The sequence below is a fragment of the Triticum urartu genome, chromosome 3 (assembly GCF_003073215.2).
Source record: "Triticum urartu cultivar G1812 chromosome 3, Tu2.1, whole genome shotgun sequence".
In the NCBI taxonomy this organism is placed as follows: Eukaryota; Viridiplantae; Streptophyta; class Magnoliopsida; order Poales; family Poaceae; genus Triticum; species Triticum urartu.
Window position 1 is genome coordinate 486,154,648 of NC_053024.1, and position 25,542 is coordinate 486,180,189.

The 25,542-nt window shown below is 46.1% G+C and overlaps 2 protein-coding genes across 4 annotated transcripts; both read left to right on the top strand.

Moving 5' to 3' along the window:
• Nucleotides 1-2,529: 2,529 nt before the first annotated feature.
• Nucleotides 2,530-6,736, top strand: LOC125544506 (the record flags this gene model as incomplete). 3 transcript variants are annotated; one of them, XM_048708224.1, is given in 9 exon segments in its annotated part: nucleotides 2,530-3,953; nucleotides 4,032-4,197; nucleotides 4,259-4,294; nucleotides 4,418-4,507; nucleotides 4,589-4,653; nucleotides 4,727-5,177; nucleotides 5,534-5,810; nucleotides 5,894-6,367; nucleotides 6,472-6,736. In XM_048708224.1, coding segments are annotated over 4 exon segments (909 nt in total). In that variant the 3' UTR covers nucleotides 6,507-6,736.
• A 7,459-nt stretch (nucleotides 6,737-14,195) lies between these two features.
• Nucleotides 14,196-18,502, top strand: LOC125548534. The gene is made up of 3 exons (XM_048712114.1): nucleotides 14,196-15,566; nucleotides 17,218-18,084; nucleotides 18,192-18,502. Exons 1-3 carry the CDS (start codon nucleotides 15,548-15,550, stop codon nucleotides 18,236-18,238), a joined length of 933 nt encoding a protein of 310 aa, XP_048568071.1. The 5' UTR covers nucleotides 14,196-15,547; the 3' UTR covers nucleotides 18,239-18,502.
• Nucleotides 18,503-25,542: the final 7,040 nt, after the last annotated feature.

Here is a 25,542-nt window from a genome sequence, read left to right on the forward strand (position 1 = left end):
TTAAGCCCATCTAACCCATCCCAAACAGATGTCTAAATCCCAAAATATTTTTGGGAGCTCCCAAAACACACCCTTCCCGAGGCTGATGCCGAGGAGGAGGCTCTAAACGCCACCATTGGTGCCTCTGTAGCCGAGGCTGGTGCCAGGTCCATTGGAGAGAGGTTGAGGAGGCCCATCGGTGACCACATGTGTACTATTTATAATCAGTTTGATCAGTGAAATATATTTCCTCCATTTCAAAATACTTAAGGTTCTAGGTTTATCTTAACTCAAACATCTTTAAGTTTGATCAAGTCTATTGAAAAATACAGCAACATCTACAACATCAAATTAGTTCCATTAGATACATCACAAAATAAATTTTCCTACTATATATTTATATGATCTTCAGCGCAAGGAAGACTATGTGAGCATGGTGTTAGAGTCAAATCCATTGAATATCCAATTCAGGCGAGCTCTCGTAGGGGATAAATGGACTGCGTGGGTGCATTTAGTTAGACGGTTGATACATATTAACCTTGTGGGTTTTGCACGGTCAAATCTATGTATATGGATTTAATCGACTCTGGACTAGTTATTTTGGAGGATTACTTCAAAAATAATTGCAGGCTCTCTTACACCTGACGAAACAAGTTGGCCCGAGAGAGCATGCCAAATACACCTAGACGGCAACTTCTTACAAAGAAAAAGCTTGAGATTCAAAGAACTTACGGGTTTTATCACAATTATCATCGGAGTGTACTCGGCCGTCAGGGCACAAGCAGCCTATGAAGTCCCCAGTCCGGCTGTGACCGCACCGTCCCTTGGAATTGGATCCCTCGCACTGGATACATGCCGGGGGTTTCCCGCTCTCGTTCCATCCCAGCTGGAATTCCTGACGAAGAACACTGGCATATCCACTGTTTGCCCATCCAGGGTGAGTAACGTTGATCTCGCCGTATTTGTGCACAGGCAATTGTATGACTTGGCTGCACGCTTGCACCCAGTTGCCGGCGGGCACTGCATCATCAGGAAGCACGAACGATAGTCCAGGACCAGGACCAGCGAAGCTTTCGCAGCTGATCGGGCGGATGTAACTCGGTTGGTGGAAGGTAGAGTTGAAGATGCAGCCGATGAAGAGGATAAGGTAATCGACCGTGCTGTCAGGAAAGTACAGCAACGATCCCTCTTGCAAAGTGATGTTGCGATCGATTCTTGGTCTCGGGCAGGGGTTGCGGTCGTCGTCGACGTTCGGGTCGGCTAGAGACACGGTCGCGAGCGCACCGTCCATGCTCTTCACCGTGTAGTTGGCGATGTCGCTGAGCTGCAGGATGTGCTTGTCGTCGTCGCAGAGGATCCCTAGGCCAGGGTAGCCGCAGTAGGAGTTGCTGTTGCCCTTGATATCTTTTGTCTCTCCAGAGAGATAGAACGGGTAGCTGATGTTCACGCTTCCGCAGGTGTAAGTCTGATTCAGGCACATTGTCGTGGAATTGTCACGGCAGATGTCATTTTGCAAGGACTTAGTCGTGGAGCCATCGCAACTAGGAAGCTTAAAGGGGTTAATCGGGACAAAGACATGCAAGGTTTATACTAATTCAGCCGCTTACAATAAAGGAAGTTCTACGTTTAGTTGGGTTGAAATTGCTTGAGGTTTTGATGACCAGGGAGCGAGATACGCTATGCTTGGCTCTTGATCAGTTGTTTCTCGTCCTAAACCGCTGGCGGGTCGTCCCCTTATATACACGGGTTGACGCTCTGCGGCCTACAGAGTCCCGGCCGGCTCATAAACAGTGTCCGACTCGACGACTAGTTACTTCTACATTACAGTACAAGTTATACCATCATGGCGGTTTATCTTTACGGGTCTCAAAGTCGCCTGTGGGCCTTTAAGCCTTTTAGTGAACCGCCATCTTCATGCCTTGGTCTTGGGCTTCTGATGAACCTCTATTTGCGTAACCCGGCCTCTCCTGAATGGCTTACACAAATAGTCATATCCCCAACATTAGGCTCCAGATTGATTTGAACCGGTTCATGTCAATCTTTGAACACCTTATGAACGGGCCTTTAGTCTTCTGTCTTGCGTGAAAATTGTAAGCCGCCGTGACGTCATCCTCTGGCTCCGGGTTAAATCATCGTGACGTCATCTTCAATAAAACTTATATTTTAATTTATCATATCTTCAACGGATCTTTGCCTTTACTGACCCTCCCGAAAATCGAGGCGCCGGGGCCGCTGGATAATGATGTCTTGGTCTCCTCGTTTCTCGCGCCGTCTCAGTCGGTCCTCCTTATAAATAGGCGCGACCTAGGTCTTTTTCATTTCCTCCGGTCGTCTTCTTCCTCGCACTCCCTCTTCTGCCGCTCGAGCTTCGCCGCCGCCACCGTCGGAAACCTCGTCTTCACCGACTCAGGCCGCTGCATCACCCTGTTTTTTGACCAGAGAACAACGGCAACCCTCCGCAGTTCTTCCACATCGGTGAGTTCTCTTTCCCCCCTTTCTCAGATCTGCATTAGTATTGTCTTGAGTTCGTCGACGTTCATCGTCGCCCGACGCAACCTCCATTAGTTCTTACCTCTAATACCTTGTTCAGATCGTAAAAACCACATAAAACTGCTGCGAAGGATGTTGTGTGCTTATTCTGTATGAAAATAGATCTCATTTCCTTGTTTTGGAAGCCCTCTTTGAGTATATGAACTTCCCTGTACTGTTTTAGGTCTAGAAATTTTTCCTTTCCAGAGCATCGTTTGATCCAAAATAATAATTGCAATTTGTGAAACATGTTTGCTCCACACTTAGCGAAAAACTGTGTCTGTTGACTCTGTTTTAGCCATAGTAATCCGTGTAACCGGTTTAAGATAATACCGGCTATCAGCACCGCTTGCCTCTGGCAACTTAAGAAAACCTTAATCATCTTTAATACCTGCAGCTGTTAAACATTATCACATAGTTTCCTGTATGTCATTAGGCCCCTTCTTAAGCCGCCATCTTAAATAACCCAATAATGTTTATTCTCCGGGTTATAGTAAACCGGAAAATTTCCTTTATCTTGTTGTAGGCTTCAATTTACCCAATGGCACCCAAAGCTGTTAAACCTCCGGTTACCTGCAACTGGGTCCCATCCATTGTTATAGAGAGCAAACTGTCCGAGTTTGTAAAATCTGGCCATCTGCCCAAGAAGGATGTCATGTCTTATCATGCTCCTGACCCGTCTGAAGAGAAACCTCAACCCAAGGAAGGGGAGGTGATCATTTTTACCGATCACATGAGCTGGGGATTTGCTCCTCCCGGTTCAAAATTCTTTAGAGACGTTTTGCACTTCTTTGACTTAAGACCTCAAGACATCGGGCCCAATTCCATGTCAAATATCTGCAACTTCCAAGTTTTTTGTGAGGTCTACCTTGGAGAAGAACCCAGCCTACTTTTGTTCAGGGAATTGTTCTATTTGAACCGCCAGAATGAGCGGGCCAACGGGCCCAGTCTGGAGCTTGGTGGCATATCGATTCAAAGGCGGAGAGACTGCCTGTTCCCTTATGCTGAATTGCCGAGTCATCCAAAGGACTGGAACCAGACATGGTTCTACTACCAAGATACTTCTCCGGCTGGTGAAAACCCGCTGCCCGGCTTCCGTGCATTGCGCCTTGAACCTACTCACCCGCTGCCGGATAAGTTGACTGCTATTGAACGTTTGCCACTCACCCCCAAGATCAAGAAGATTAAAGCTCTTTTAGGGAACGGCTTAGATGGCATTGACCTGGTCCGAGTCTGGGTTGCTTGGAGAATAATTCCGTTAAGCCGCCGCCCCGGCTTAATGTGTAATTATTCAGGCGAGAAAAATGACCCTCAACGTCATAGTCCTGACGACTTACCAGATGACGTAGTGGAAGCTACAACTCAGTCTTTGTTGAAAGAGGGCACAGTGAATAGTAACGCTTTTGGCTTACTACCTTTTTGCAAGAAGAGCCCGGCCCACTGCAGTAAGTTTCCAGCCGTCGGGTTATTTTTTATCATGTTATACTGTATTCTTACGCATAACCCTTTATAACTTTTTACAGGCAAATGATAACTTCTGGAAAATCCATATGATCATGAGGCGGCCAAGAAAGCCAGGAGGCCAAGAGAGCCGAAAGGAAAACCGCCAAGCCCACCACTTCAAGGAAAAGGAAGCCAAGCGCTTCTGAGTTGTTTCAGCTTGATGATTCTGATGATAATGAGGAAGAGGTAACTTTTTAATTTCCCTTTCTCCTTTATCACTACCTTACTGATATTAACTTTCTTTCAGGAAGACACGGGCAACAGCCAACCCGTCGAGGAAGAGGTAACTATAATCTCCTCCGACTCCGAGCTTCGGCCGCGTCAGAAAATTCGAAGAGTAACCCGGAAAGTAAGATTTTCACACCCTTTGGCTTACCAAGATCCTGACTTTCTTTTGAAGCAACAGCAATTTGAAAACCGGAGGTAGACCCGGACCAGGAAGGATGCAGAGCTATCCTCCGGCTTGCCTGACACAACCCGGAAGCGTCGGACTGAGGTTATCTCCAACTTATACCCTTTTTTACCTTTGGCGGGTCTAATCCGTCAACCTCTCAATTCCTCTGACTCCAATTACCAGGATACCTCTCCTTCATCCGGCGAGTCCATGCAATCAAACATGCCAGCTTTTAAGACTGCCCCTGGGTAATATCAATTTATTCACCTTATGTTTTTCTTTCTTCATGTTTCTTTACTTATTTCTCTGCTTTGCCCATAGCATGTAGGTTAAGCCCAGGAAGAAAAACAAAAAGGATAAACTGGCCCAAACCCCTGCGGTGACTGAACCGGAACAGGGTATAGCTGCTCCCGACTCTTCCACACATCAACCGCCGCCTGAGCCGGCTCAAGACATTGCAGCACCAACTTCTGACCCGCCTGCTGAAGATATTCTTGATGGTTCTGTTAACCCAGAGACACCTAGCCCAGTCAAAACGGCTGACCCAGAAGTGGAATTTCTCAAGGCTCAATTCGTTGAGCCGGCCAGGCCCACTGTCCTTGCCAAATGCTCGGCTAAAGAGGAGTTGCTAGAACGCCGTAAGGCCAAGATGGATATCACCGACTATACTCATTTGAGTATTGGAGAGATCGTCTTGGGCTATATCAACCAGGTGCAAAGCAGCCGTGACCTGGAAATTGACATGGTGAAGCAAATACAGCAAAAATCTGAGGTATGACTTATGCTTCCTTACTTTCAATCATACTTACTATACCAGCCCCCAAGTCTATTGCTTATGAATAAATATGCTGTAGACTTAGAAAAATTGTTAGAGCTGCTTGCCCGGCTTAAAGAAAAATATTTAAACCGGATGCATCCTCAATACCTTTAACTTGTGATACACATTAGCACCCAAGTGCCAAGTATCTTTGCTTGCAAAGTATTTGGGACTTAATATCTAGGACCGGCTTAATAATTTAGAAAGCTTCGGTATACATTAGCCCCCAAGTGTCAAGTATCTTTGCTTGCAAAGTGCTTGGGACTTAATATTATTTACCGTAATCTTGATGACTATCCGGTGCAATGCAGGCCACCATAAGTCAATTTGAATCAGAGATTGCTGACCTGAAGAACCGCCTGGCAGCCCAGGAGATTGAAATTCAAAAGGCTAACTCCAAATTTGAATTCAGCGTCTCTGAACAAGAGAAGCTGAAGAAAAATTTTGAGTCGGAGAAGAAAATTTGGACTGACGAAAAGGCCGGACTGGTGACCTGGGCCGAGACAGTAGAGGCGTCGCTGGCAAATGCAACAGCCGAACTGACCGGCTTACAGCGCCAGATATCTCGGATGGTCTCAGCGATCTTTGGTAAGTTATCTTAAGCAAGCATTAAATATTGTAAATATTCTTTCAATTGTTACCTGAGGTTTACTTTATACTTACCAATACAGGCCCCAGGAGCACAAACCTCAAGCAGAATATGCTGATCAAATTGAAGGCGGTGTATACTCTAGTAGAGCAACTGTACATCGGGTCACAACGTGTCTTGGCCGTCGTAGCCTTATCAAATGATGTTGCCCACCTCTTGCAAGATGTGTTACAACGGCTTGCTGTACTTCCTCAGCGGATTCAAGAGTTGAGACGGGCCCAAGCAAGAGCCGGAGCAATAGCCGCTTTGAGTCAGGCCAAAGCCTGGTTACCAGAGCTAGACCCGGCCGACATCGCTCTTGGGTATCCAAGTTTAAAGGAGGATGGCACTCCATTTGATGAAAAGGATTTCACCACCTGCGTGAGGGATATACGCCCTGTGGCCACTCAAATTGGAAACGACACTGACCTCACCAAGTGTCAGCCGGGTTATGACAAGGAGAATCGGAGAATCCCCACGCCGCATTATGACGATGTCAACTTGATCCCTCCAATCCGTAAGCACACCTTTGCCCCTGAAGTCGACCCAACCGGTTTAATAGATGATGAAGCTGAGTTTGAGGCCTTGAGTGGCATTGACTGGGCCTCATCATCCTTCCAGGACAAAGCAGCCGGCGGAGAGGCGAAGAAGGATAACCCGGAGGCTTCAAGTCAACCCCAAGAATAGATTGCCAGGCGCCACCTGCTTATGTCGTTGTAGAAAAACAATGCCGCATCATTCAGACTCGGGGAGTCTTGTAACAAAGTAGAAAATACTTTGAGTTTTGCTATGCCTTTGCGCATGCTTATGGCCCTTAATACCTGCATAAGCCGCCGTCACTATGCACTTTGTAGTTTATATGAATCTGTTATGTCCTTTGCAGAAATGTCTTGCATTGCCCTGTGATGCTTACGGCTGCTTTTCCGGCTTATATAAGCCAACCCCTGAGGGTAAGTTTAACTCCTGAAAATTGGCACATAAAAGTTCACCTGGTACTTAACAACCTGATGTAACCAATATTAATCCTGGAGGATTGCAATGTATTCCATTGTATTTTCAAGAGGGTCGCAAGATATCCAATGTTGATACTTGTAAAATATGATGAACAAAATTCAAGGGTTTCTGATTCGAATATGATCAGTGAACCGTTCCAAAGGGGTTGAGCTAAGATTCGGATACGATCTGTTAGCCCCCAGTGGCTGTGGCGATGCCGATCAAGTGGGTATCGACAGCTATGTTCTCTTTGGTTCGAATACGACCTTGTTTGAACAGGAAGCCCCCAAGTGACCATAATAGTTGTTTAATGACGCTGATTCGAATACGATCCACATCAGACCCAAAGGGGTTAAGCTATGATTCAAATATGATTAAGAAGCCCCCAAGTGGGTTTGGCAGTATGCCGATCAAGTGGGTATCGACAGCTATGTTCTCTTTGGTTCGAATACGACCTAAGTTTGAACAGGAAGCCCCCAAGTGATCACGGCTAGATTCAGATATGATCATAAGCCGGACCAAAGGAAAGCCGGATTCAAATATGATCCGCTTCTCCTTGGTTATCTACACCACCTGACAAAGAAAACACATAAACCTTTTTTGGGAGTGGAAAAAAGGACAGAGGTCCTGCTTTATTGCTTTATGTAATATACATAGTATAAGTATATACACATTAGAGCCGATGGCTCAGGTATAATAAGGTCGAAGATGAGCGATATTCCACGGCCGACGGGTCTCCTCCTTCGACTTACATGAGTCTTTGTGCTCCCGAACATCGATAAGGCAGTATGATCCGTTGTTCAGATTCTTGCTGACCACAAAGGGTCCTTCCCAAGGAGGGGATAGCTTGTACATGTCAGATTGATCCTGGATGAGTCGGAGCACTAAGTCGCCTTCTTGAAAGGTTCTGGACCTAACCCGGCGGCTGTGGTAGCGGCGCAGGTCTTGTTGGTAAATCGTCGAGCGGGCTATTGCCAAGTCTCGCTCTTCATCCAACAGGTCAAGTGCGTCTTGCCGAGCTTTTTCGTTGTCTTCCTCAACATAAGCCGCCACACGGGGTGAGTCATAACGGATGTCACTTAGCAGGACCGCCTCTGCTCCATACACCATAAAGAAAGGCGTGTAACCCGTAGATCTGTTAGGTGTAGTATTGATGCTCCAAAGTACAGAAGGTAACTCGTCCACCCAACAACCCGGCGTCCGCTGCAAGGGGGCCAAGAGTCGGGGCTTGATACCCCTCAAGATTTCTTGATTAGCTCGTTCTGCTTGACCATTGAATTGAGGGTGAGCCACAGCTGAAACGTCAAGCCGGATATGCTCTCATTGACAGAACTCTTGCATAGCTCCTTTGGAGAGGTTAGTGCCATTATCAGTTATGATGCTGTGTGGAAAACCAAAGCGAAAAATCACCTTTTTCATAAACTGGACCGCTGTGGCTGCATCACACTTACTGACTGGCTCCGCCTCCACCCACTTTGTGAACTTGTCAACCGCCACCAAGAGATGTGTCTTTTTATCCTTAGACCTTTTGAAAGGCCCGACCATATCAAGCCCCCAGACTGCAAACAGCCAAGTAATTGGAATCATCCTCAATTCTTGAGCCGGCACATGGGCTCGTCGTGAGAATTTCTGACATCCGTCACATTTACTGACCAGGTCTTCTGCATCAGCATGAGCCGTCAGCCAATAAAACCCATGACGGAAAGCTTTGGCCACAAGAGATTTTGAGCCGGCGTGATGACCACAATCGCCTTCATGAATCTCACGAAGGATCTCCTGACCCTCTGTAGGTGACACGCAACATTGAAACGCTTCAGTGACACTGCAATGATGTAACTCGCCATTGACAATTGTCATGGACTTGGACCGCCGGGCGATTTGTCTTGCCAAGGTCTCATCTTTAGGCAACTCTCCCCGGGTCATGTAAGCCAAATAAGGCACTGTCCCATCCGGGATAACGTGGAGAGCCGCCACCAGCTGTGCCTCCGGGTCTGGTATTGCCAGATCTTCCTCTGTAGGTAACTTAACAGAAGGATTATTCAAAACATCAAGAAAAGTGTTAGGCAGCACCGGCTTACGCTGAGATCCCAGCCGGCTTAAGGCATCAGCCGCCTCATTCTTCCTTCGATCAATGTGTTCCACCACATAACCCTTGAAATGTCCAGCCACAGCATTGACTTCACGACGGTAAGCCGCCATAAGGGGATCTTTAGAGTCCCACTTGCCTGACACCTGTTGAGCCACAAGGTCTGAGTCTCCCAAGCATCTTACCCGGCTCAAGTTCATCTCTTTGGCCATCCGGAGACCATGGAGTAGGGCCTCGTACTCAGCTACATTGTTAGTACAAGGAAACATAAGCCGGAGCACATAACAAAATTTGTCACCTCGAGGGGAAGTTAACACGACTCCAGTCCCCGAGCCTTCCAACTGTCTGGACCCATCAAAGTGAATAGTCCAATAAGTGTTATCGGGCTTCTCCTCAGGTGCCTACAGCTCTGTCCAGTCGTTGATGAAATCCACCAAAGCTTGAGACTTAATGGCAGTGCGTGGTACGTACTTCAGACCATGAGACCCGAGCTCGATGGCCCACTTGGCGACTCGTCCTGTAGCCTCTCTGTTCTGAATAATGTCTCCCAAGGGGGCAGAACTTACCACAGTGATAGGGTGACCTTGGAAGTATTGCTTCAGCTTCCGGCTTGCCATGAACACCCCGTAAACAAGTTTCTGCCAATGAGGATATCTTTGTTTTGACTCGATGAGTACCTCACTGACATAATAAACCGGCCGTTGAACCGGATGTTCCTTACCAGCCTCCTTGCGCTCTACCACAATTGCCACACTGACGGCTCGTGAATTAGCAGCCACATATAACAGCAAAGGCTCTTTGTCAATGGGAGCTGCAAGAACTGGCGGCTCAGATAACTGCCTCTTCAAATCCTCAAAAGCAGCATTACTCCAGACAAAGGTGTCTGCCTTCTTCATCAGTTGGTACAGCGGTAGGGCCTTCTCACCTAACCGGCTTATGAACCGGCTTAAAGCGGCAACACGACCCGCCAGTCGCTGAACATCATTGATACATGACGGTTTAGCCAAAGAAGTGATTGCCTTAATCTTCTCCGGATTAGTCTCGATACCCCTGTTTGAGACCAAGAATCCCAAAAGCTTACCTGTAGGCACACCAAATACACACTTCTCCGGGTTAAGCATCATTTTGTAAACCCGGAGATTGTCAAAGGTTTCTCTGAGATCAGATATCAAGGTTTCCGCCTCTCTGGATTTCACCACTATGTCATCCACATAAGCATGAACATTGCGCCCAATCTGATTGTGGAGACAATTCTGTACACACCGTTGATAAGTCGCCTGGGCACTCTTGAGCCCAAAAGGCATAGACACATAGCAGAAGGCTCCAAACGGAGTGATGAAAGCCGTCTTCTCCTGGTCCTTAACTGCCATCTTGATCTGATGATAACCAGAGTAAGCATCCAAAAAGCTCAAACGCGCACAACCCGCCGTAGCATCAATGATTTGATCAATACGGGGGAGAGCGAAAGGATCAGCCGAACAAGCCTTATTTAAGTCCGTGTAATCCACACACATCCGCCAGGTGCCGTTTTTCTTGAGCACGAGCACCGGGTTAGCCAACCACTCCGGGTGAAACACTTCGACAATGAACCCAGCCGCCAAGAGCCGGGCGACCTCTTCTCCTATAGCTTTTCGTCGTTCCTCATTGAATCGCCGCAGAAACTGCCTGACCGGCTTATACTTCGGATCAATATTAAGAGTGTGCTCAGCGAGTCCTCTCCATACACCCGGCATGTCAGAAGGCTTCCATGCAAAGATGTCCCGGTTCTCACGGATGAACTTGATGAGCGCGCTTTCCTATTTAGGATCCAAGTTGGCACTGATGCTGAATTGCTTAGACGAATCGTTCGGAGTAAAATCAACAAGCTTAGTCTCTGCAGCCGATTTAAACTTCATGGCCGGGTCATGCTCCGTAGTCGGCTTCTTGAGGGAGGTCATATCCGCCGGGTCAACATTATCTTGATAAAATTTGAGCTCCTCTGCTGCACAGACAGACTCGGCATAAGCTGCATCGCCTTCTTCGCATTCCAGGGCCACCTTTCGGCTTCCATGCACAGTGATGGTACCCTTGTAACCTGGCATCTTGAGCTGTAAATAAACATAACACGGCCGCGCCATGAACTTGGCATAAGTCGGCCGCCCGAACAAAGCGTGATATGGACTCTTGATTTTTACCACTTCAAAAGTTAACTTTTCCGCCCTAGAATCATGCTCGTCTCCAAAGGCCACCTCTAATTCAATCTTACCCACAGGATACGCCGACTTACCAGGCACCACTCCATGGAAGACGGTGTTGGAAGTCTTTAAACTCTTGTCAGTTAAGCCCATGCGCCGAAAGGTCTCGTAATAGAGGATGTTGATGTTGCTCCCTCCATCCATTAGCACCTTAGTAAATTTATAACCACCAACCTGCGGTGCCACCATCAGGGCCAGTTGACCCGGATTATCAACCCAGGGAGGGTGATCCTCCCTGCTCCAGACAATAGGCTATTCCGACCACCTCAAGTAACGAGGGACTGCCGGCTCAACAGAATTCACAGCCCTCTTATGAACTTTCTGATCACGTTTACACAAACTTGTGGTAAACACGTGATACTGCCCACTGTTTAGCTGTTTTGGATGACTCTGATAACCTGACTGCTGCTGCTGCTGACCTCCTTGACCAGACTGCTGTTGATTATAACCACCCTGGCTTCCTTGAAAACCGGATCCTGAACCGCCGCCCGGGCCATGAAAGCCGCCAGCTCCTGAGCCACCGCCTGGGCCTTGATTGCCATCAAACGTATTATAATTCTTGAAAGCCTTCATGATTGCGCAATCCTTCCATAAATAAGTCGCTGGTCGTTCCCGGGTGCCGTGTTTTGGGCAGGGCTCATTGAGTAGTTGCTCCAGAGACGGACCTGACCCACCAAACCGAGGGGGTGGCTTTCCTTTGCGCTTCTGATTGTTACCCTGTGCATCGGCCACAAATTCTGGGTTACCGTCCACCTTACTCTTATTGCCTCCTTGACTCGCCGGGTTATGCTGCTGACCCTTTCCATTACCGTTCTTCTTTCCCTTCCCTGTCTTTTCCTCATCAGACGCGGGATCCTTGGTACTATCAGAATCGGCGTACTTGACTAAAGCCGCCATCAGCGTCCCATATCGTTGCAATCACGCTTAAGGCACCCCAGTTTCTGTCTCAGAGGCTCAAAGCGGCAATTCTTCTCCAGCATGAGAACTGCTGAGCCGGCATCCATCTTGTCAGACAAATGTATTATGTCTTTGACCCGGCGCACCCAATGAGTCGTAGATTCACCTTCCTCCTGCTTACAATTTGTCAGGTCCACAATCGACATAGACTGCTTACAAGTGTCCTTGAAGTTCTGGATGAAACGGGCCTTTAGCTCCGCCCATGACCTAATGGAATTGGGTGGCAAACCCTTTAACCAAGAACGGGCCGTTCCGTCCAACATCATGGTGAAGTATTTAGCCATCGCTTCATCACTAACCTCCAGCAGCTCCATGGCCATCTCGTAACCTTCAATCCACGCCCCAGGCTGTAAATCGGCCGTATAATTCGGCACCTTTCGAGGTCCCTTGAAATCCTTGGGCAGACGTACATTACGTAGAGCCGGTACCAGACAAGGAACTCCTCCGGTTCTAGTAGCAACACCCGCCTCAACGGAAGTCGTCGGGTAAGCCGGTGAGTCCTGTTGGGCTGCTAGCTGAGCCGCCCGCTCGTCCTCCTGACGTATCCGATCCTGAACCGGGTTATACCCGCCGGGCTGGTTCCGGCGCTGAGCGCTACTTGACAAGGCCTCTGACTCCATGTGTCTACTATAATCTGGGCTCCGGTTTTGACGAGGCGAAGCTAACCAGGGCGGAGGAGTTGAGTGAATCCTGTCCCGGCTGTAGGAGTAGGCCTCTTGCTGAGCCAGGGCTGTTTGGACAAGTTCCCTGATCCTTCGGGTTTCCAACGATGTCGGATCATCACCATCTACTGGGAGAGCCGCCAAACGTGCTGATGCTGCGATTAAGTTCTCCATGGGGTTGGAGAAGTGACCCTGTGGTATTGCTACGTAATGGGGGCGGTGCCATATTGCCGTGAAGAGGCGCCGTCACCGAAGGCTGGACTGGGCCTCCCGCTCCGGATGTCATAAACTGATTTGCACCTGGCGGGTTACTTGGGCCGGCCCCGGGTGTAGCAAAGAGATTCCGAGAATCATAAATCTGAGGTAAACGGGACTGAGTTTTCTGATGTCTCCTCCTCATTACCTCATTAGATGCGTTCAAGCTCAACGTGAGCTGAAAGGCCTCTGCCTAAAGTTGCTGCGCCCGTACGTCCAAAGCCGCCCGCTCTGTGGCTAATCTAGTATCTTCAGCTGCTAAGGTTTCCTTGGCCCGGGCGATCTCATCGCGAACCTGTGCCACCTCTGCCTCATGCTCAGATTGGTTTGCAGGGACAACTGTAGCAGTTAACAAGGCCGTAAGTTTATCCATGAGATCCATCAGCACCTGAGCCGGTGAGCGCACAGGGCCTCCTGCCCCGGCTGCTCCTAACCCGGACGTTATCGCCGCTGAGGCCGTACAATTTTGGCTGGGTTGAGTACCAGCCATGAAGACTCCTGCCCAGTTTGGCGACTCTGAGGGGTCCGGAATAGTGCTGCCATCGGAACAGCCCCCAAGCACACCATCTTGAACTTGATACAACGAATCTGTTGAGCCGGCGGACGAATCACCGTCAGAGAGGACGGCCGGCTCACCATCACCTTCAGATCCTTCAGAAAGTTCACCTCCGTGGATGCAACCCACAAAGGCACGCTTCACGACAGGTTGAGTTCGGGCGGGTTTCGCACGCTGAGCCGTCTCGACGAGGTCGGTGCAGCTGTCCGGCTCAGGGCCTGGCTCACCAATCCCGCCGATGAAGACGTGAATTCCGCCAAATGGGACCCGGTACCCGTACTCAATTAAGCCGGCGTCGGGGCCCCAGCCTTCGTCATTGATGTAGATCTTGCCGCGACGACTCTTGGTTATCCGGCCAACTGCGTATCCCTTGAGCCCTTCGAAGCTGCCCTTCAAGAACTCAAATCCACCGTGCGCTGGCCCCACGGTGGGCGCCAACTGTCGTGGAATTGTCACGGAAAATGTCCTTTTGCAAGGACTTAGTCGTGGAGCCATCGCAACTAGAAAGCTTAAAGGGGTTAATCGGGACAAAGACACGCGAGGTTTATACTAATTCAGCCTCTTACGGTGAAGGAAGGCCTACGTCTAGTTGGGTTGGAATTGCTTGAGGTTTCGATGACCAGGGAGCGAGATATGCTATGCCTGGCTCTCGATCAGTTGTTTCTCGCCCTAAACCGCCGGCGGGTCGTCCCCTTATATACACGGGTTGACGCCCTGCGGCCTACAGAGTCCCAGCCGGCTCATAAACAGTGTCCGACTCGGCGACTAGTTACTTCTACCTTACAGTACAAGTTATACCATCATGGCGGTTTATCTTTACGGGCCTCAGAGTCGCCTGTGGGCCTTTAAGCCTTTTAATGAACCGTCATCTTCATGCATTGGTCTTAAGTTTCTGATGAACCTCTATTTGCGTAATCCGGCCTCTCCTGTATGGCTTACACAAATAGTCATATCCCCAACACACATGAAGGTGTCGTAAGCACCATCATTAGATGAATCGCCATGGGAGGCGGCGACGGCAACCAAGAGGAGAAGCAGCAGCAACTGCTGCTGGTTGCTTAGCAAGAGATGCATGGCTGCTTGGGTAGCTAGCGAAGTCAGCAGTAGTGTTCCATTCTCTGCTTTGATCTTCTAAGTTTAAACTGGTGCTTTGCTGCCTACCCCCATGCCTTTGTTTACGAGTTGCGAGGGCTCTTGGTCCTGGATAGAAGTTTCGGGGAAGGATGGGCATGATCTTGCTGGTCATCGATACGTATCTTGGCGCCAGACTAGTCAGTCGTGTGCCATCTCTATCTCTCGAGCTTGTTCCGTTGAGAGTTGAGACTAGTGTGCGTGTATAATTTGACTGATTTACACCCACATAATAATTTCCTGAGACCGACATTTCCTTCCGTTCCCAATGACAATTGTCTATTTTGGAATTGCTAAGTGCATACATTTAAGCGACACACTTCAACCAACCTTGGAATGCTAAAACTAGATTTGAAAAGAAGTACAGTAAAACAATCGAGAGCAGGATGCAACTGTTGGTTTGATCTGATGGCTTAAGCAGGCCACTTAGATCTATTAGTCTAACAAAAAAAAGATGCAGGGATAACGATAAGTGAAGGGGTCCATGTACATGAGTCTCGATCAGAACTAACGCGTCCTGATCGGGGGCGCCCAAAAACCAACTCAAGTTTTACGTCCCCTGTCGCCAGCGCCATATTAAAAAGGATACGGGAGAGAGCTGGCCACATGCGAGATCACAATTCACGTAAAGGTTTACTCTCCTCCTGATATTCTCTCACCCCATCCGATCAGGGGGAGTGCTGCAGCGACGGGAAGACCTAAGCCTGCCGCCGCCGCTGTCCCTGGGCAGTGCCAGTGGCGCCCTAAAGGAATCAGGACGTCGAGGAGAACCTCTACTTCGACTACATCACCCCTGCATCAAGCCTGCACCAAGCAGGCGATCATGTCCACTGCCGTGACATGTAATAATCCCCTAAACCCTTCTCTGTTCATGTTTTAGGTGATCTAGATGCAATCAGTTCCTGCTAATGGCATCCCATAGATGCATAGTTAATCCAACAATGGTATCAGTCGCCAATTTTGATTGCAATAGGTCCCTATATTATTGATCTGTAGATCAACATCAAGTTTTAAATCAAGTCAGGTTTAGGGTTTTTATGATCAAGATTGAAAGTTTTAGCCCTATGATCATGCTAATGTTTGACGTTCATGCCAATTGCCGTCTGCAAATAATTATGTGATACACTATTTTTGCTTCGGATCATTATTGTTAATGTCAGTTCCTTTTAATTAACCCATGTTAAAGATTAATGCTCATGGTTATGTCACGGTTGATTAGAATCAATTATGTTTAGGTACTGATTCCGGTTTTTCTTTATAAGCAAATTAGAAGGCAGAGGGATCAACAGTAGCAAACCCCCCATGTTGAAGAACCCTAGTTTTTATCCCCAATTCGAAAGTACACTCGTTCTGCAATTAGGGCTGTTTTTAATCCAAAATAAGCACTGATGAACACGAATTGGAGAAGAATGAGGCATAGGCTCACCTAATGCGCCGCGTAGCCGCCTTTCCCTTCGGGGCCCGCACTGCATCCATCATGGTGCGAGGGCGGAGACGCCGCGACGCCGTCGCCTCCCACCGGAGCGACGCGCGGAACGTTTACTAGCCGCCACCGCCACCACTCGAATGGACGAGCTCGTCACCGTCGCCCTCATGTCGCGGTGGCCGGCGTCCCTCCTCCCTTGATGCGCCATGAGCACGGACGTCGGGGCCACGTTCGACGGGGGAGCGCGCGGGATTCATCCTGCTGCACGCTCCTCCGGCGAGCGCAGCCGCCGCGCCGCCATGGCCGGCGCGCCTCGGGCCGCCGTAGAACGCCGTCGCTGCTCTACCAGAGACAGAGAGTGAGAATCGGGGAGGAGGGGAAGAAATGGGTAGGGTTTGACCCAGCCGGCTGTTTTGCTCGTTTGCGGGGCGATCCGAGCCGTCAGCTTGATCCGACGACTGAGACGTCGCGCAGCTCCGAGCTGGGCCATCGGGCGCTAATGGGCTCTACCTGGTTGTGGGTTGCGGCCCAGGTTGTTTTCAGTCTAGCAAAAAGTTTTTTCTTTTAATGTTTTATGCTAATGGACTGGGCCGCTTTTCGGATGACCGTGGGTACTTCGGGCACATATCTTTTGGCTGTTTTCTGTCTTTTCCAGTGCATTTTAAGTTAATACACATTATGCTATTGCACTGTTTTTAGCCAGAAAATATCTGAGATAATAATGAATTAAAACATGCTATTATTCTGGGTAAAATTGAACCAACGAGATATTTTATTCAGGATTTATTCTGTGCTTTGCATGATGAACTTATTTAAGCATCAAATAATGATATTGTTTTTTTATGTTGATGCTTAAATTAAGAATGAAATGACTCTAATTTTAATTCGGACCAACGTTGTTTTATTATTATGAGTCATCACTTATGATATTTTAATTCCATGTTTTTTCTGCCCAACGGTGTTTTGACATGGAGTTGAAATTAAAATTCTTGGCATGGTTGTTCATTTACCAATGTAAATTTACAATCATGCAAGTTTACTTATGATTTTTTTAATGATAATTTCAGCTTTCGCTCCATTCCGGTCCAACACGATCGAACCACTTACGGGGAGTAACTTCCCTTGTTGGAAGTCCCAAGTCGAATTATGTTTAGGTTGTAATGAGTTTGACTATGCCTTGAGGGAAGAAAAACCTATGGCACCTGTGGCAGGTGTTACAGGGTATGCAGAACTAAAGAAAGACTATGATGTTAAGATGGAAAAGTGGAACAAGTCCAACCATATTGCGCTTCTCATCATGAAAGCGACAATATCGCCGGACATTTCTGAAGCACTCCCTAAGAAAGACACTGCTAAAGAATTCCTCACTGAAATGGAGGAGCAATTTAAAGGCTCCGACAAAGTGTATGCTCATGAGCTTTTTGCTAAGCTTCTTCAGAAATACACTATTGACGAAAACGTTAGGCAACACATATTGAGGGTGGTAAATGCTTACACCAAACTTAAGGCTTTGGAGTGTTCTTTAAGTGAAGCCCTTCTTGTCATAATTATTCTTGAGTCTCTTCCAGAAGAGTTTGAACAATTTAAGGTCAACTATAACTCTCTAAAGGAAAAATGGCAACTCTCTGAGATGACCGCAAGGATCGTCCAGGAGGAAGAGAGAATCATGAGGCAGAAGAAAGACCATGTTTTTCATGTTGGCTCTAACAAGAGAAAGCATGACGGGCAAGGTTTTCCCAAGCCTCAGAAAAAGCAAGTCAAGAAAGAAGGCACTAAGCCATTCAACCCTAAGGCATTCAAGGGTAAAGAAGTCGACAGTTCTTCTTCTGCTCCTAGCAGCTCCACTGCTGGAGAAAATGCTTGTAACTTCTGCAAAGAGGATGGACACTATCAAAGGGACTGCCCAGGCTTTCTAAAATGGATGAACAAAAGAGGTATTGATGAAATTACTTTTGTAGATGAATCTCTTTATGTCGATTTTTCTATAAAGTCATGGTGGATTGATTCAGGGGCAACCACTCACGTTGCTAACTCTATGCAGGGATTCGATACGATCCAAACTATAAGAGGAGGAACAAGAAAGCTTAAGGTTGCGAACGGAGTTGAGGCCGATGTTGAAGCTGTGGGATCTCTCACGTTGGAGCTACACACTGGCCACACTCTTAGATTGAATAATGTTATTTATGTGCCTACCTTAAGTAGGAATTTGATTTTAGTTTCTCGTTTAGATGATGATATGTATGAGTGCCATTTTGGCAAGAAAACAATTTGCTTTGATCAAATGTAATAAGAATATAGGCATCGGTGTTAGATGAGGCCAACTATACATGTTATCTCTTAATAATGATTCAGTTATGCATGTGAGTGATGAAATTAATGTTGAGAAGAAATGGAAATGAGTTAGTAATTCTTCGAAATTGTGGCATTGTCGTTTGGGCCACATTTCGAGGGGGCATGGAACGCTTAGTTAAAAATGAAATACTCCTCCCATTAGACTTCTCAGATGCAGACAAATGTGTCGACTGCATTAAAGAAAATTCGCAAAAACAATTAAGAAAGGAGCAGTAAGAGCCACAGGGGTTTTACAATTAATTCACACCGACATATGTGGACCCCTTAATGTTAAGTCTGTAGATGGTTTTGATTCATTCATTACATTCACAGACGACTTTTCCCGCTATGGATATATTTATCCCATACGTGACCGATCGGAAGCTTTGGAGAAATTCAAAGTCTATAAAGCGGAGGTTGAAAATCAACTGAACGCAAAAATCAAAGTTGTATGGTCTGATCGCAGGGGAGAGTATTATGGTAGGCATGCTCCTTATGGGCAAATTCCTGGACCTTTTGCCAAGTTCTTATCTGAAAATGGAATCATTGCTCAATACTCAATGCCTGGTGAACCACAACAAAATGGTGTGGCCGAGCGTCGCAACCGCACCCTTATGGATATGGTGCGAAGCATGCTTAGTCACTCGAGTTTACCAGTAATCCTTTGGATAGAGGCATTAAAGACAGCTGCACACATACTAAATCTTGCTCCAACTAAGTCAGCACCGAACACACCTTACGAGATGTGGGCGGGAAAGAAATCGAGCTTGAATTACTTACGGGTGTGGGGTTGCCCTGCTGAAGCTAAAGTTTTCAATCCACAACTTAAGAAATTGGATCCAAAAATAGTTAGTTGTTTTTTCGTTGGATACCCTCATAGGGGAAAGGGATATCGTTTTTATTGTCCATGTCACACCACAAAATTTGTGGAGACTAGACAAGCAGCATTTTTTGAGGATAATGAGGTCACAAATTTAAGGGAGATCGATCTTGAGGAGAAGCGGGTTTGTGTGCCATCCCCGACTATCCAAGAGATTGTTTTTCCAATACGAAGAAATGTGACATCTGATGATCCTGAATCTCACGGTTCAGTCTCTCAGTCGAATGGTGATCCAGAAACTAATAATGAGAATCCAAACACAAATGAGGATCTCCAAGAAAATAATGAAAATGATGATGTTCCACCACCACCTCCGCCCATGGGTAGACCACGGCGTGAGAGGAAGAAAGCCATATCAGATGATTATATCACCTTTCTAATGGAGGACATGAATGATATGGGAAAGGTGGAGGATCCAACCTCCTATAAGGAAGCCATTAAAAGCGAAAATTCGTCCAAATAGTTGGTTTCCATGGAAGACGAGTTGAAATCCATGAGCTCAAACGACGTATGGGATTTAGTAGAAGTTCCCGATGGAGCTAAGAAAGTAGGCTGCAAGTGGGTCTACAAAACCAAGTATGATTCCAAAGGGAATGTCGAACGGTTCAAGGCAAGGCTAGTGGCAAAAGGGTATACACAGAGAGAAGGAATTGATTATAAGAAAACCTTCTCTCCTGTGTCAACCAAGGATTCTTTCAGAATCATAATGGCTTTAGTAGCTCATTACGACCTAGAACTACACCAAATGGATGTTAAAATGACATTTCTAAATGGTGACTTAAAAGAAAACGTTTACATGGCTCAGCCAGAAGGCTTTGTTGTGGAAGGGAAGGAACATTTAGCATGTCGTCTAAAGAAATCAATTTATGGCTTGAAGCAAGCTTCAAGAGAGTGGTACCTCAAGTTTGATAAAATTATCAAAACTTTTGGTTTCACTAAAAATGTTGTGGACAATTGCATATACGTTAAGTTTAAAGGCAGTAGGTTCACATTTTTAGTCCTATACGTTGATGACATATTGTTGGCATGTAGCGATAAGGATACCCTGCATGAGACCAAGAATTTTCTATCATCCAGTTTTGATATGAAAGATCTTGGTGAAGCCTCGTATGTCTTGGGCATCGAGATTCATCGAGATAGGTCCAGATGAACGTTAGGACTATCTCAAAAAGCATACTTTGAGAGAGTACTGAAAAAATTCAATATGCATAAGTGCTCACCCTCACCTACTCCTATAGTTAAGGGCGATAAGTTTGGGACATTTCAATGTCCGAGGAACCAATATGAAACTGATCAGATGAAGTCGGTTCCTTATGCTTCAGCTGTCAGAAGCATCATGTATGCTCAAGTGTGTACACGCCCAGATTTATGTTTTGTAACCGGGATGCTTGGCAGATACCAATCAAATCCAGGACCGGACCACTGGAAGGCTGCAAAGAAAGTCTTGCGTTATATGCAAGGAACTAAGGATTTCATGCTTACATATAAAAGAACTGATAACCTAGAAATTGTTGGTTATTCAGACTCTGATTTTGCCGGATGTGTGGATAGTAAGAGATCCACGTCAGGTTATATATTCACACTCGCGGGAGGAGCTATATCATGGAAAAGCTTCAAACAAACATTAACTGCTGGATCTACGATGCAAGCAGAATTTGTAGCATGTTATGAGGCCACCGGGCAGGCTGTATGGCTAAAGAATTTTATTTCCGGACTTAAAGTGGTTGACAGCATATCTAAACCAATTTTATTGTACTGCGATAATGAACCAGCAGTTTTCTATACGAGTAACAACAGGTCAAGTAATGCTGCCAGACACATTGACATAAAGTATCGTGTTGTGAAAGATAGAATCCAGGATCAAATAGTTGATGTTAAACACATAAGAACGAAGCATATGCTTGCGGATCCGCTAACAAAAGGCTTACCACCCAGTATTTTTCGTGAGCATGTTGCCGGCATGGGACTACTGGAAGCCTTATGATTCTGGAATAAGAGGACCATTAAAATAAACCACTCCCCAATTACCAAAATGTTTTCCATTTCAAAATAGGCGGGTGTGCTATAAGTGTTGAGGTTCTATGGCGTTTCGAGCTGTTGTAACACCTCACTTTGGTACATCATTCCTATGTAGAATGGGCGAATGAAGTTAAGCCTAACGATCAAGGGGGAGAATGTTGGTTTGATCTGATGGCTTAAATAGGCCAGTTAGATCTATTAGTCTAACAGAAAAAAGGATGAAGGGATAACGGTAAGTGAAGGGGTCCACGAACCAACGTATGTGAGTCTCGATCAGAACTAACGCGCCCTGATCGGGGGCGCCCAAAAACCAACTCAGGTTTTGGGTCCCCTGTCGCCAGCGCCATATTAAAAAGGATACGGGAGAGAGCTGGCCACCTGCGAGATCACAATTCACGTAAGGTTTACTCTCCTCCCGATATTCTCTCACCCCATCCGATCAGGGGGAGTGCTGCAGTGACGGGAAGACCTAAGCCTGCCGCCGCCGCTGTCCCTGGGTAGTGATGGTGCCGCCCTGAAGAAATTAGGACGTCGAGGAGAACCTCTACTTCGACTACATCACCCCTGCATCAAGCCTGCACCAAGCAGGCAATCATGTCCACTGCCATGACATGTAATAATCCCCTAAACCCTTCTCTGTTCATGTTTTAGGTGATCTAGATGCAATCAGTTCCTGCTAATGGCATCCCATAGATGCATAATTAATCCAACAGCAGCCAGATGGTTGGACTAAATGGCAAATGAGCTGTTGATTGTTGGCTTTTACAGGGTTTTTTTCCTTCTGAAAAAGGGGTTCCCCGACGGAAATCACCAAGGGTAAACCAGCCCAGGTTCAAACAGAAAAATTCCGGACGGAAATTGAAACAACCCATTGGCTGACCAGCTGCACCACAGCTTCAAAGGTTCAAGAGCACGACTGCTAGCTGTTGGGTTTGATCTCAGGTTATTGTTAACTGAGATAAAAATATGGGAGACAAAGTCTCCTCCCCTAACGATTGTGCTCTGATCGGAGGCACCCATAACCGACTTTTGGTTTTGGTCCCTGGTCCACCTAGCGCCATATATAAAAGGAGGAAATCGTACCCATCAAGGGTACTCACGCACATGTACAGGCTAAAACCCTAGACTCCTAACAGCCGATCCAAAAAGGGCGCTAGAAGGGATCAGAAGGCCATCTCCATCGCCGGCCACCGCAGGGTCGTGCCGGTGGCTTGCTGCCATCATCTACCTGGCCTTTCTGCCGCTCATCTTCATCCACCGTTTTCTCGTTGCTGGAGATCATGGAATACGCTATGCCTGCATCGAGCAGGCACGAGACCTTACGCAATACCCGTAAGATCTCATGAACTCCTTCTCTGTTAATCTGTTTTAGGTGATCTAATTCTAGGCTTAAGATCCTGTGACGTTCATCCCTAAGGATTTTTTTCTAACAATGGTATCAAAGCACGTTAATGCCTAGATTAGATCCGTAATCAAGTTTAATAGCAATCTGTTTAAGTTGATAATTATGAATACGTCCTAATGTTTTATGTTTAAGATTATTGCCCGCCTTTAAAGTTAATTATCAGGATTAGGGTTAATGGTTTCGGTTAAGATACTAATTGGTATGGGTTAGTGTTAATTCGATAATGATGATGTTTAACCTATTCGGTTAGACTAATTGAGCCATGCTTCCGCATTACGTTAGTGTTTTAAATTAGCACTCTTAGCCCTGGTTAAGCAATTAGAAGGAGGGGAATCAAATGTTTAAAGAAAAAATCCCCAATTTTAATCCCTGGAACCCAAAATTTCCCCAAATCGGAGCCCAAAATGATGAAATTGAAAGAACAGAAAGTTATGGGGCTCACCTAATGACGCCGCGCGGTGCTCTCCTTCGGGGTCCCGACGCTGACAACGCCGCCGTCTCTCGGGACGACGCGCGGGAAGGTTCCAACCCGAGCCGCCGTGGACGTGCGCGTCGGCTTGCCTTTGCACCTTGCATGTTGCCGTCGCCGTCGCCGCGAAATGCTTGCATCGGCAGCCTCCGACGAGATGCCTCCCGGCTCCCGCATCCCTGGCGCTTAAGGACTCCGGGTCTCGCCATGAGCTCGACACGGCTGGCGCCGTTCGGCGGAGGAGCGCGCGACCTTGAGCCAAGGCACGCTGCTCCGACGAACGGGGCTGCCGCACCGCCATGGCCGGAGCACCTCGCGTAGCGGCATCGCTCGCCTCTTCATCGCTGCGCCAAAAGAATCGGGGAAAGGACGGGAGCAAATGGCCCTAGGGTTTGACCATCGGCTGTTTTGTTCCTACTGGGGACTATCCCGACCGTCGATTGGATCGAACGATTGAGATCGGCGCTGGACAGCTACTGGGCCTTCGGGCAGAAAACGAGCCAAATCTGGCCGTGGGCTGGGACCTAGATTGTCTCGGCCCTGGGGAGTTTTTTCTTTTTCTCTAAGAATTATTCTCCTGGGCCGAATGAGTAAAATGTTGTCGTGGGTTTATGAGCTAAAATTGGAGTTCCGTGTATTTCATTTTATTCAGTGCATTTCTAAATTATCCTCAAAATGTTTTGTGTTGTTATAAAATGAAAATAGCCAGAAATTTTTTCTGTAAATCTTCCTTGAGTTTTCTGAGTGGAATGGAATCAACAAGAAATTTTGCTTGGAAAATTCATGTGCCAAAAATCATGTAAAATAATGTTAATAATGATAAAGTTTTCTTAATGAAAGGCCTTGGTTACTTATGGGTCAGATTATGTTCTTTAGGCAATTTTCTATGTTTGGTGCGTTTGATTTATAATTTACTAATATTTTTTATCATGTTTTGCACCAAAGTTTTAATTGCCTGAAGATATGTTAAGATCATGTTTAGATTTTATGGTAGGAAATTTATTTAGATTTTTTTTATGTCGTGGTCATGTTAATATGATTTTATGGGTTTTCTTAATGATGGTCATTTTAATGATGGAATGTTAATGTCATAAAATTGTATTTATTATGAAGAGATTTCCTATGATGATGATTTTGTAGAAATTTTATCTTATTGTGAAATTCATATTAAGGCCAGTCTTATGGCATTTCTTAATGATGTGATCATTTCTACTGGGCTGAAGCCACCTCAAAGAGAATGCGATGGTCGCATGGTTCAGTTTTTCCGCACTGCACTATGCGGCATAATAATGTTGCCGCGATGTGCCTATTGGGCAAAACTAAAGTTTTTTTTGGTGGTGCATTTCATGCCATTTTATTATGATATGCACCGTTGAAAATATGCATAAAGACACAAAATATTATTTATGGAGTCATGATCAATCCCCTAAGATTTTTTTTGCTTAGGGTATCTATTTTCCAAAGTACATGTTGTCATTTGTTTGAAAACTCTCATTTGCCAAATATTGTTAATTTCTGAATCCTTAGGAATATTTATGTCCAAATTTTCTTATTTGGAAAATGGTATGATATCCTGACAATAATATTAATGCTGTTTTCACTCCAAGTGTCAAGATTAACGTTACTCAGTGGAAATGAATTTACATTTATATGTTAATTCTAATGCCATTTTCATTGTATGTCATTGAGAATTTTATTGATAAGTTTAACACTTATGTTTAATATTTATATTATGAATGTCACATTTAGTGTTAAAAGTCATCATTGTGCCTCATAGCACACATGATTATATAATATTGTTGCTTTATGCAAATGTTGGCTATTAATTTAGCCAGTGTTCTTGCTGGTCATTATGTGATTTTATATCTCTCTAATTGAAATGGAACCAACGAGAAGTTTTGATTAGTAATTTAACAAGAAAATAATTTAATGGCATATGGTAATATTCCGACCAACGTTGATTATTTTTCATGTGTCATTTATGAGTAAATAAGGTTCTTTATGTTTGTTTTTTTGCCCAACGGGGATACATATTAGAACAACAATTAAGCATGTATTTAGTTCATCTTATTACATGGTTAATTCATGTTGATGTTTTTATTGTGATGGTGATAAAGTTGCCTCCACTTTTTGCAGCAATGAACATTAGAAATGATGCCATTTTTTATTGGCGAAGACAGGCCTTGTGTAAATAGCGTTCCCACATGAAGAGTGGAGATCCTTGTCTTCTGTAAGGAATCTTCCAATGTTTCTGCCACTAATGTTGAAAGTTTTATGTGCCATCATGC

Bases quoted from the DNA above. Each gene is read 5' to 3' on its own strand.
- LOC125548534 (XM_048712114.1), top strand. The intron at 18,085-18,191 runs GTATTGATGAAA...AACTCTATGCAG, and splicing joins AAAATGGATGAACAAAAGAG to GGATTCGATACGATCCAAAC.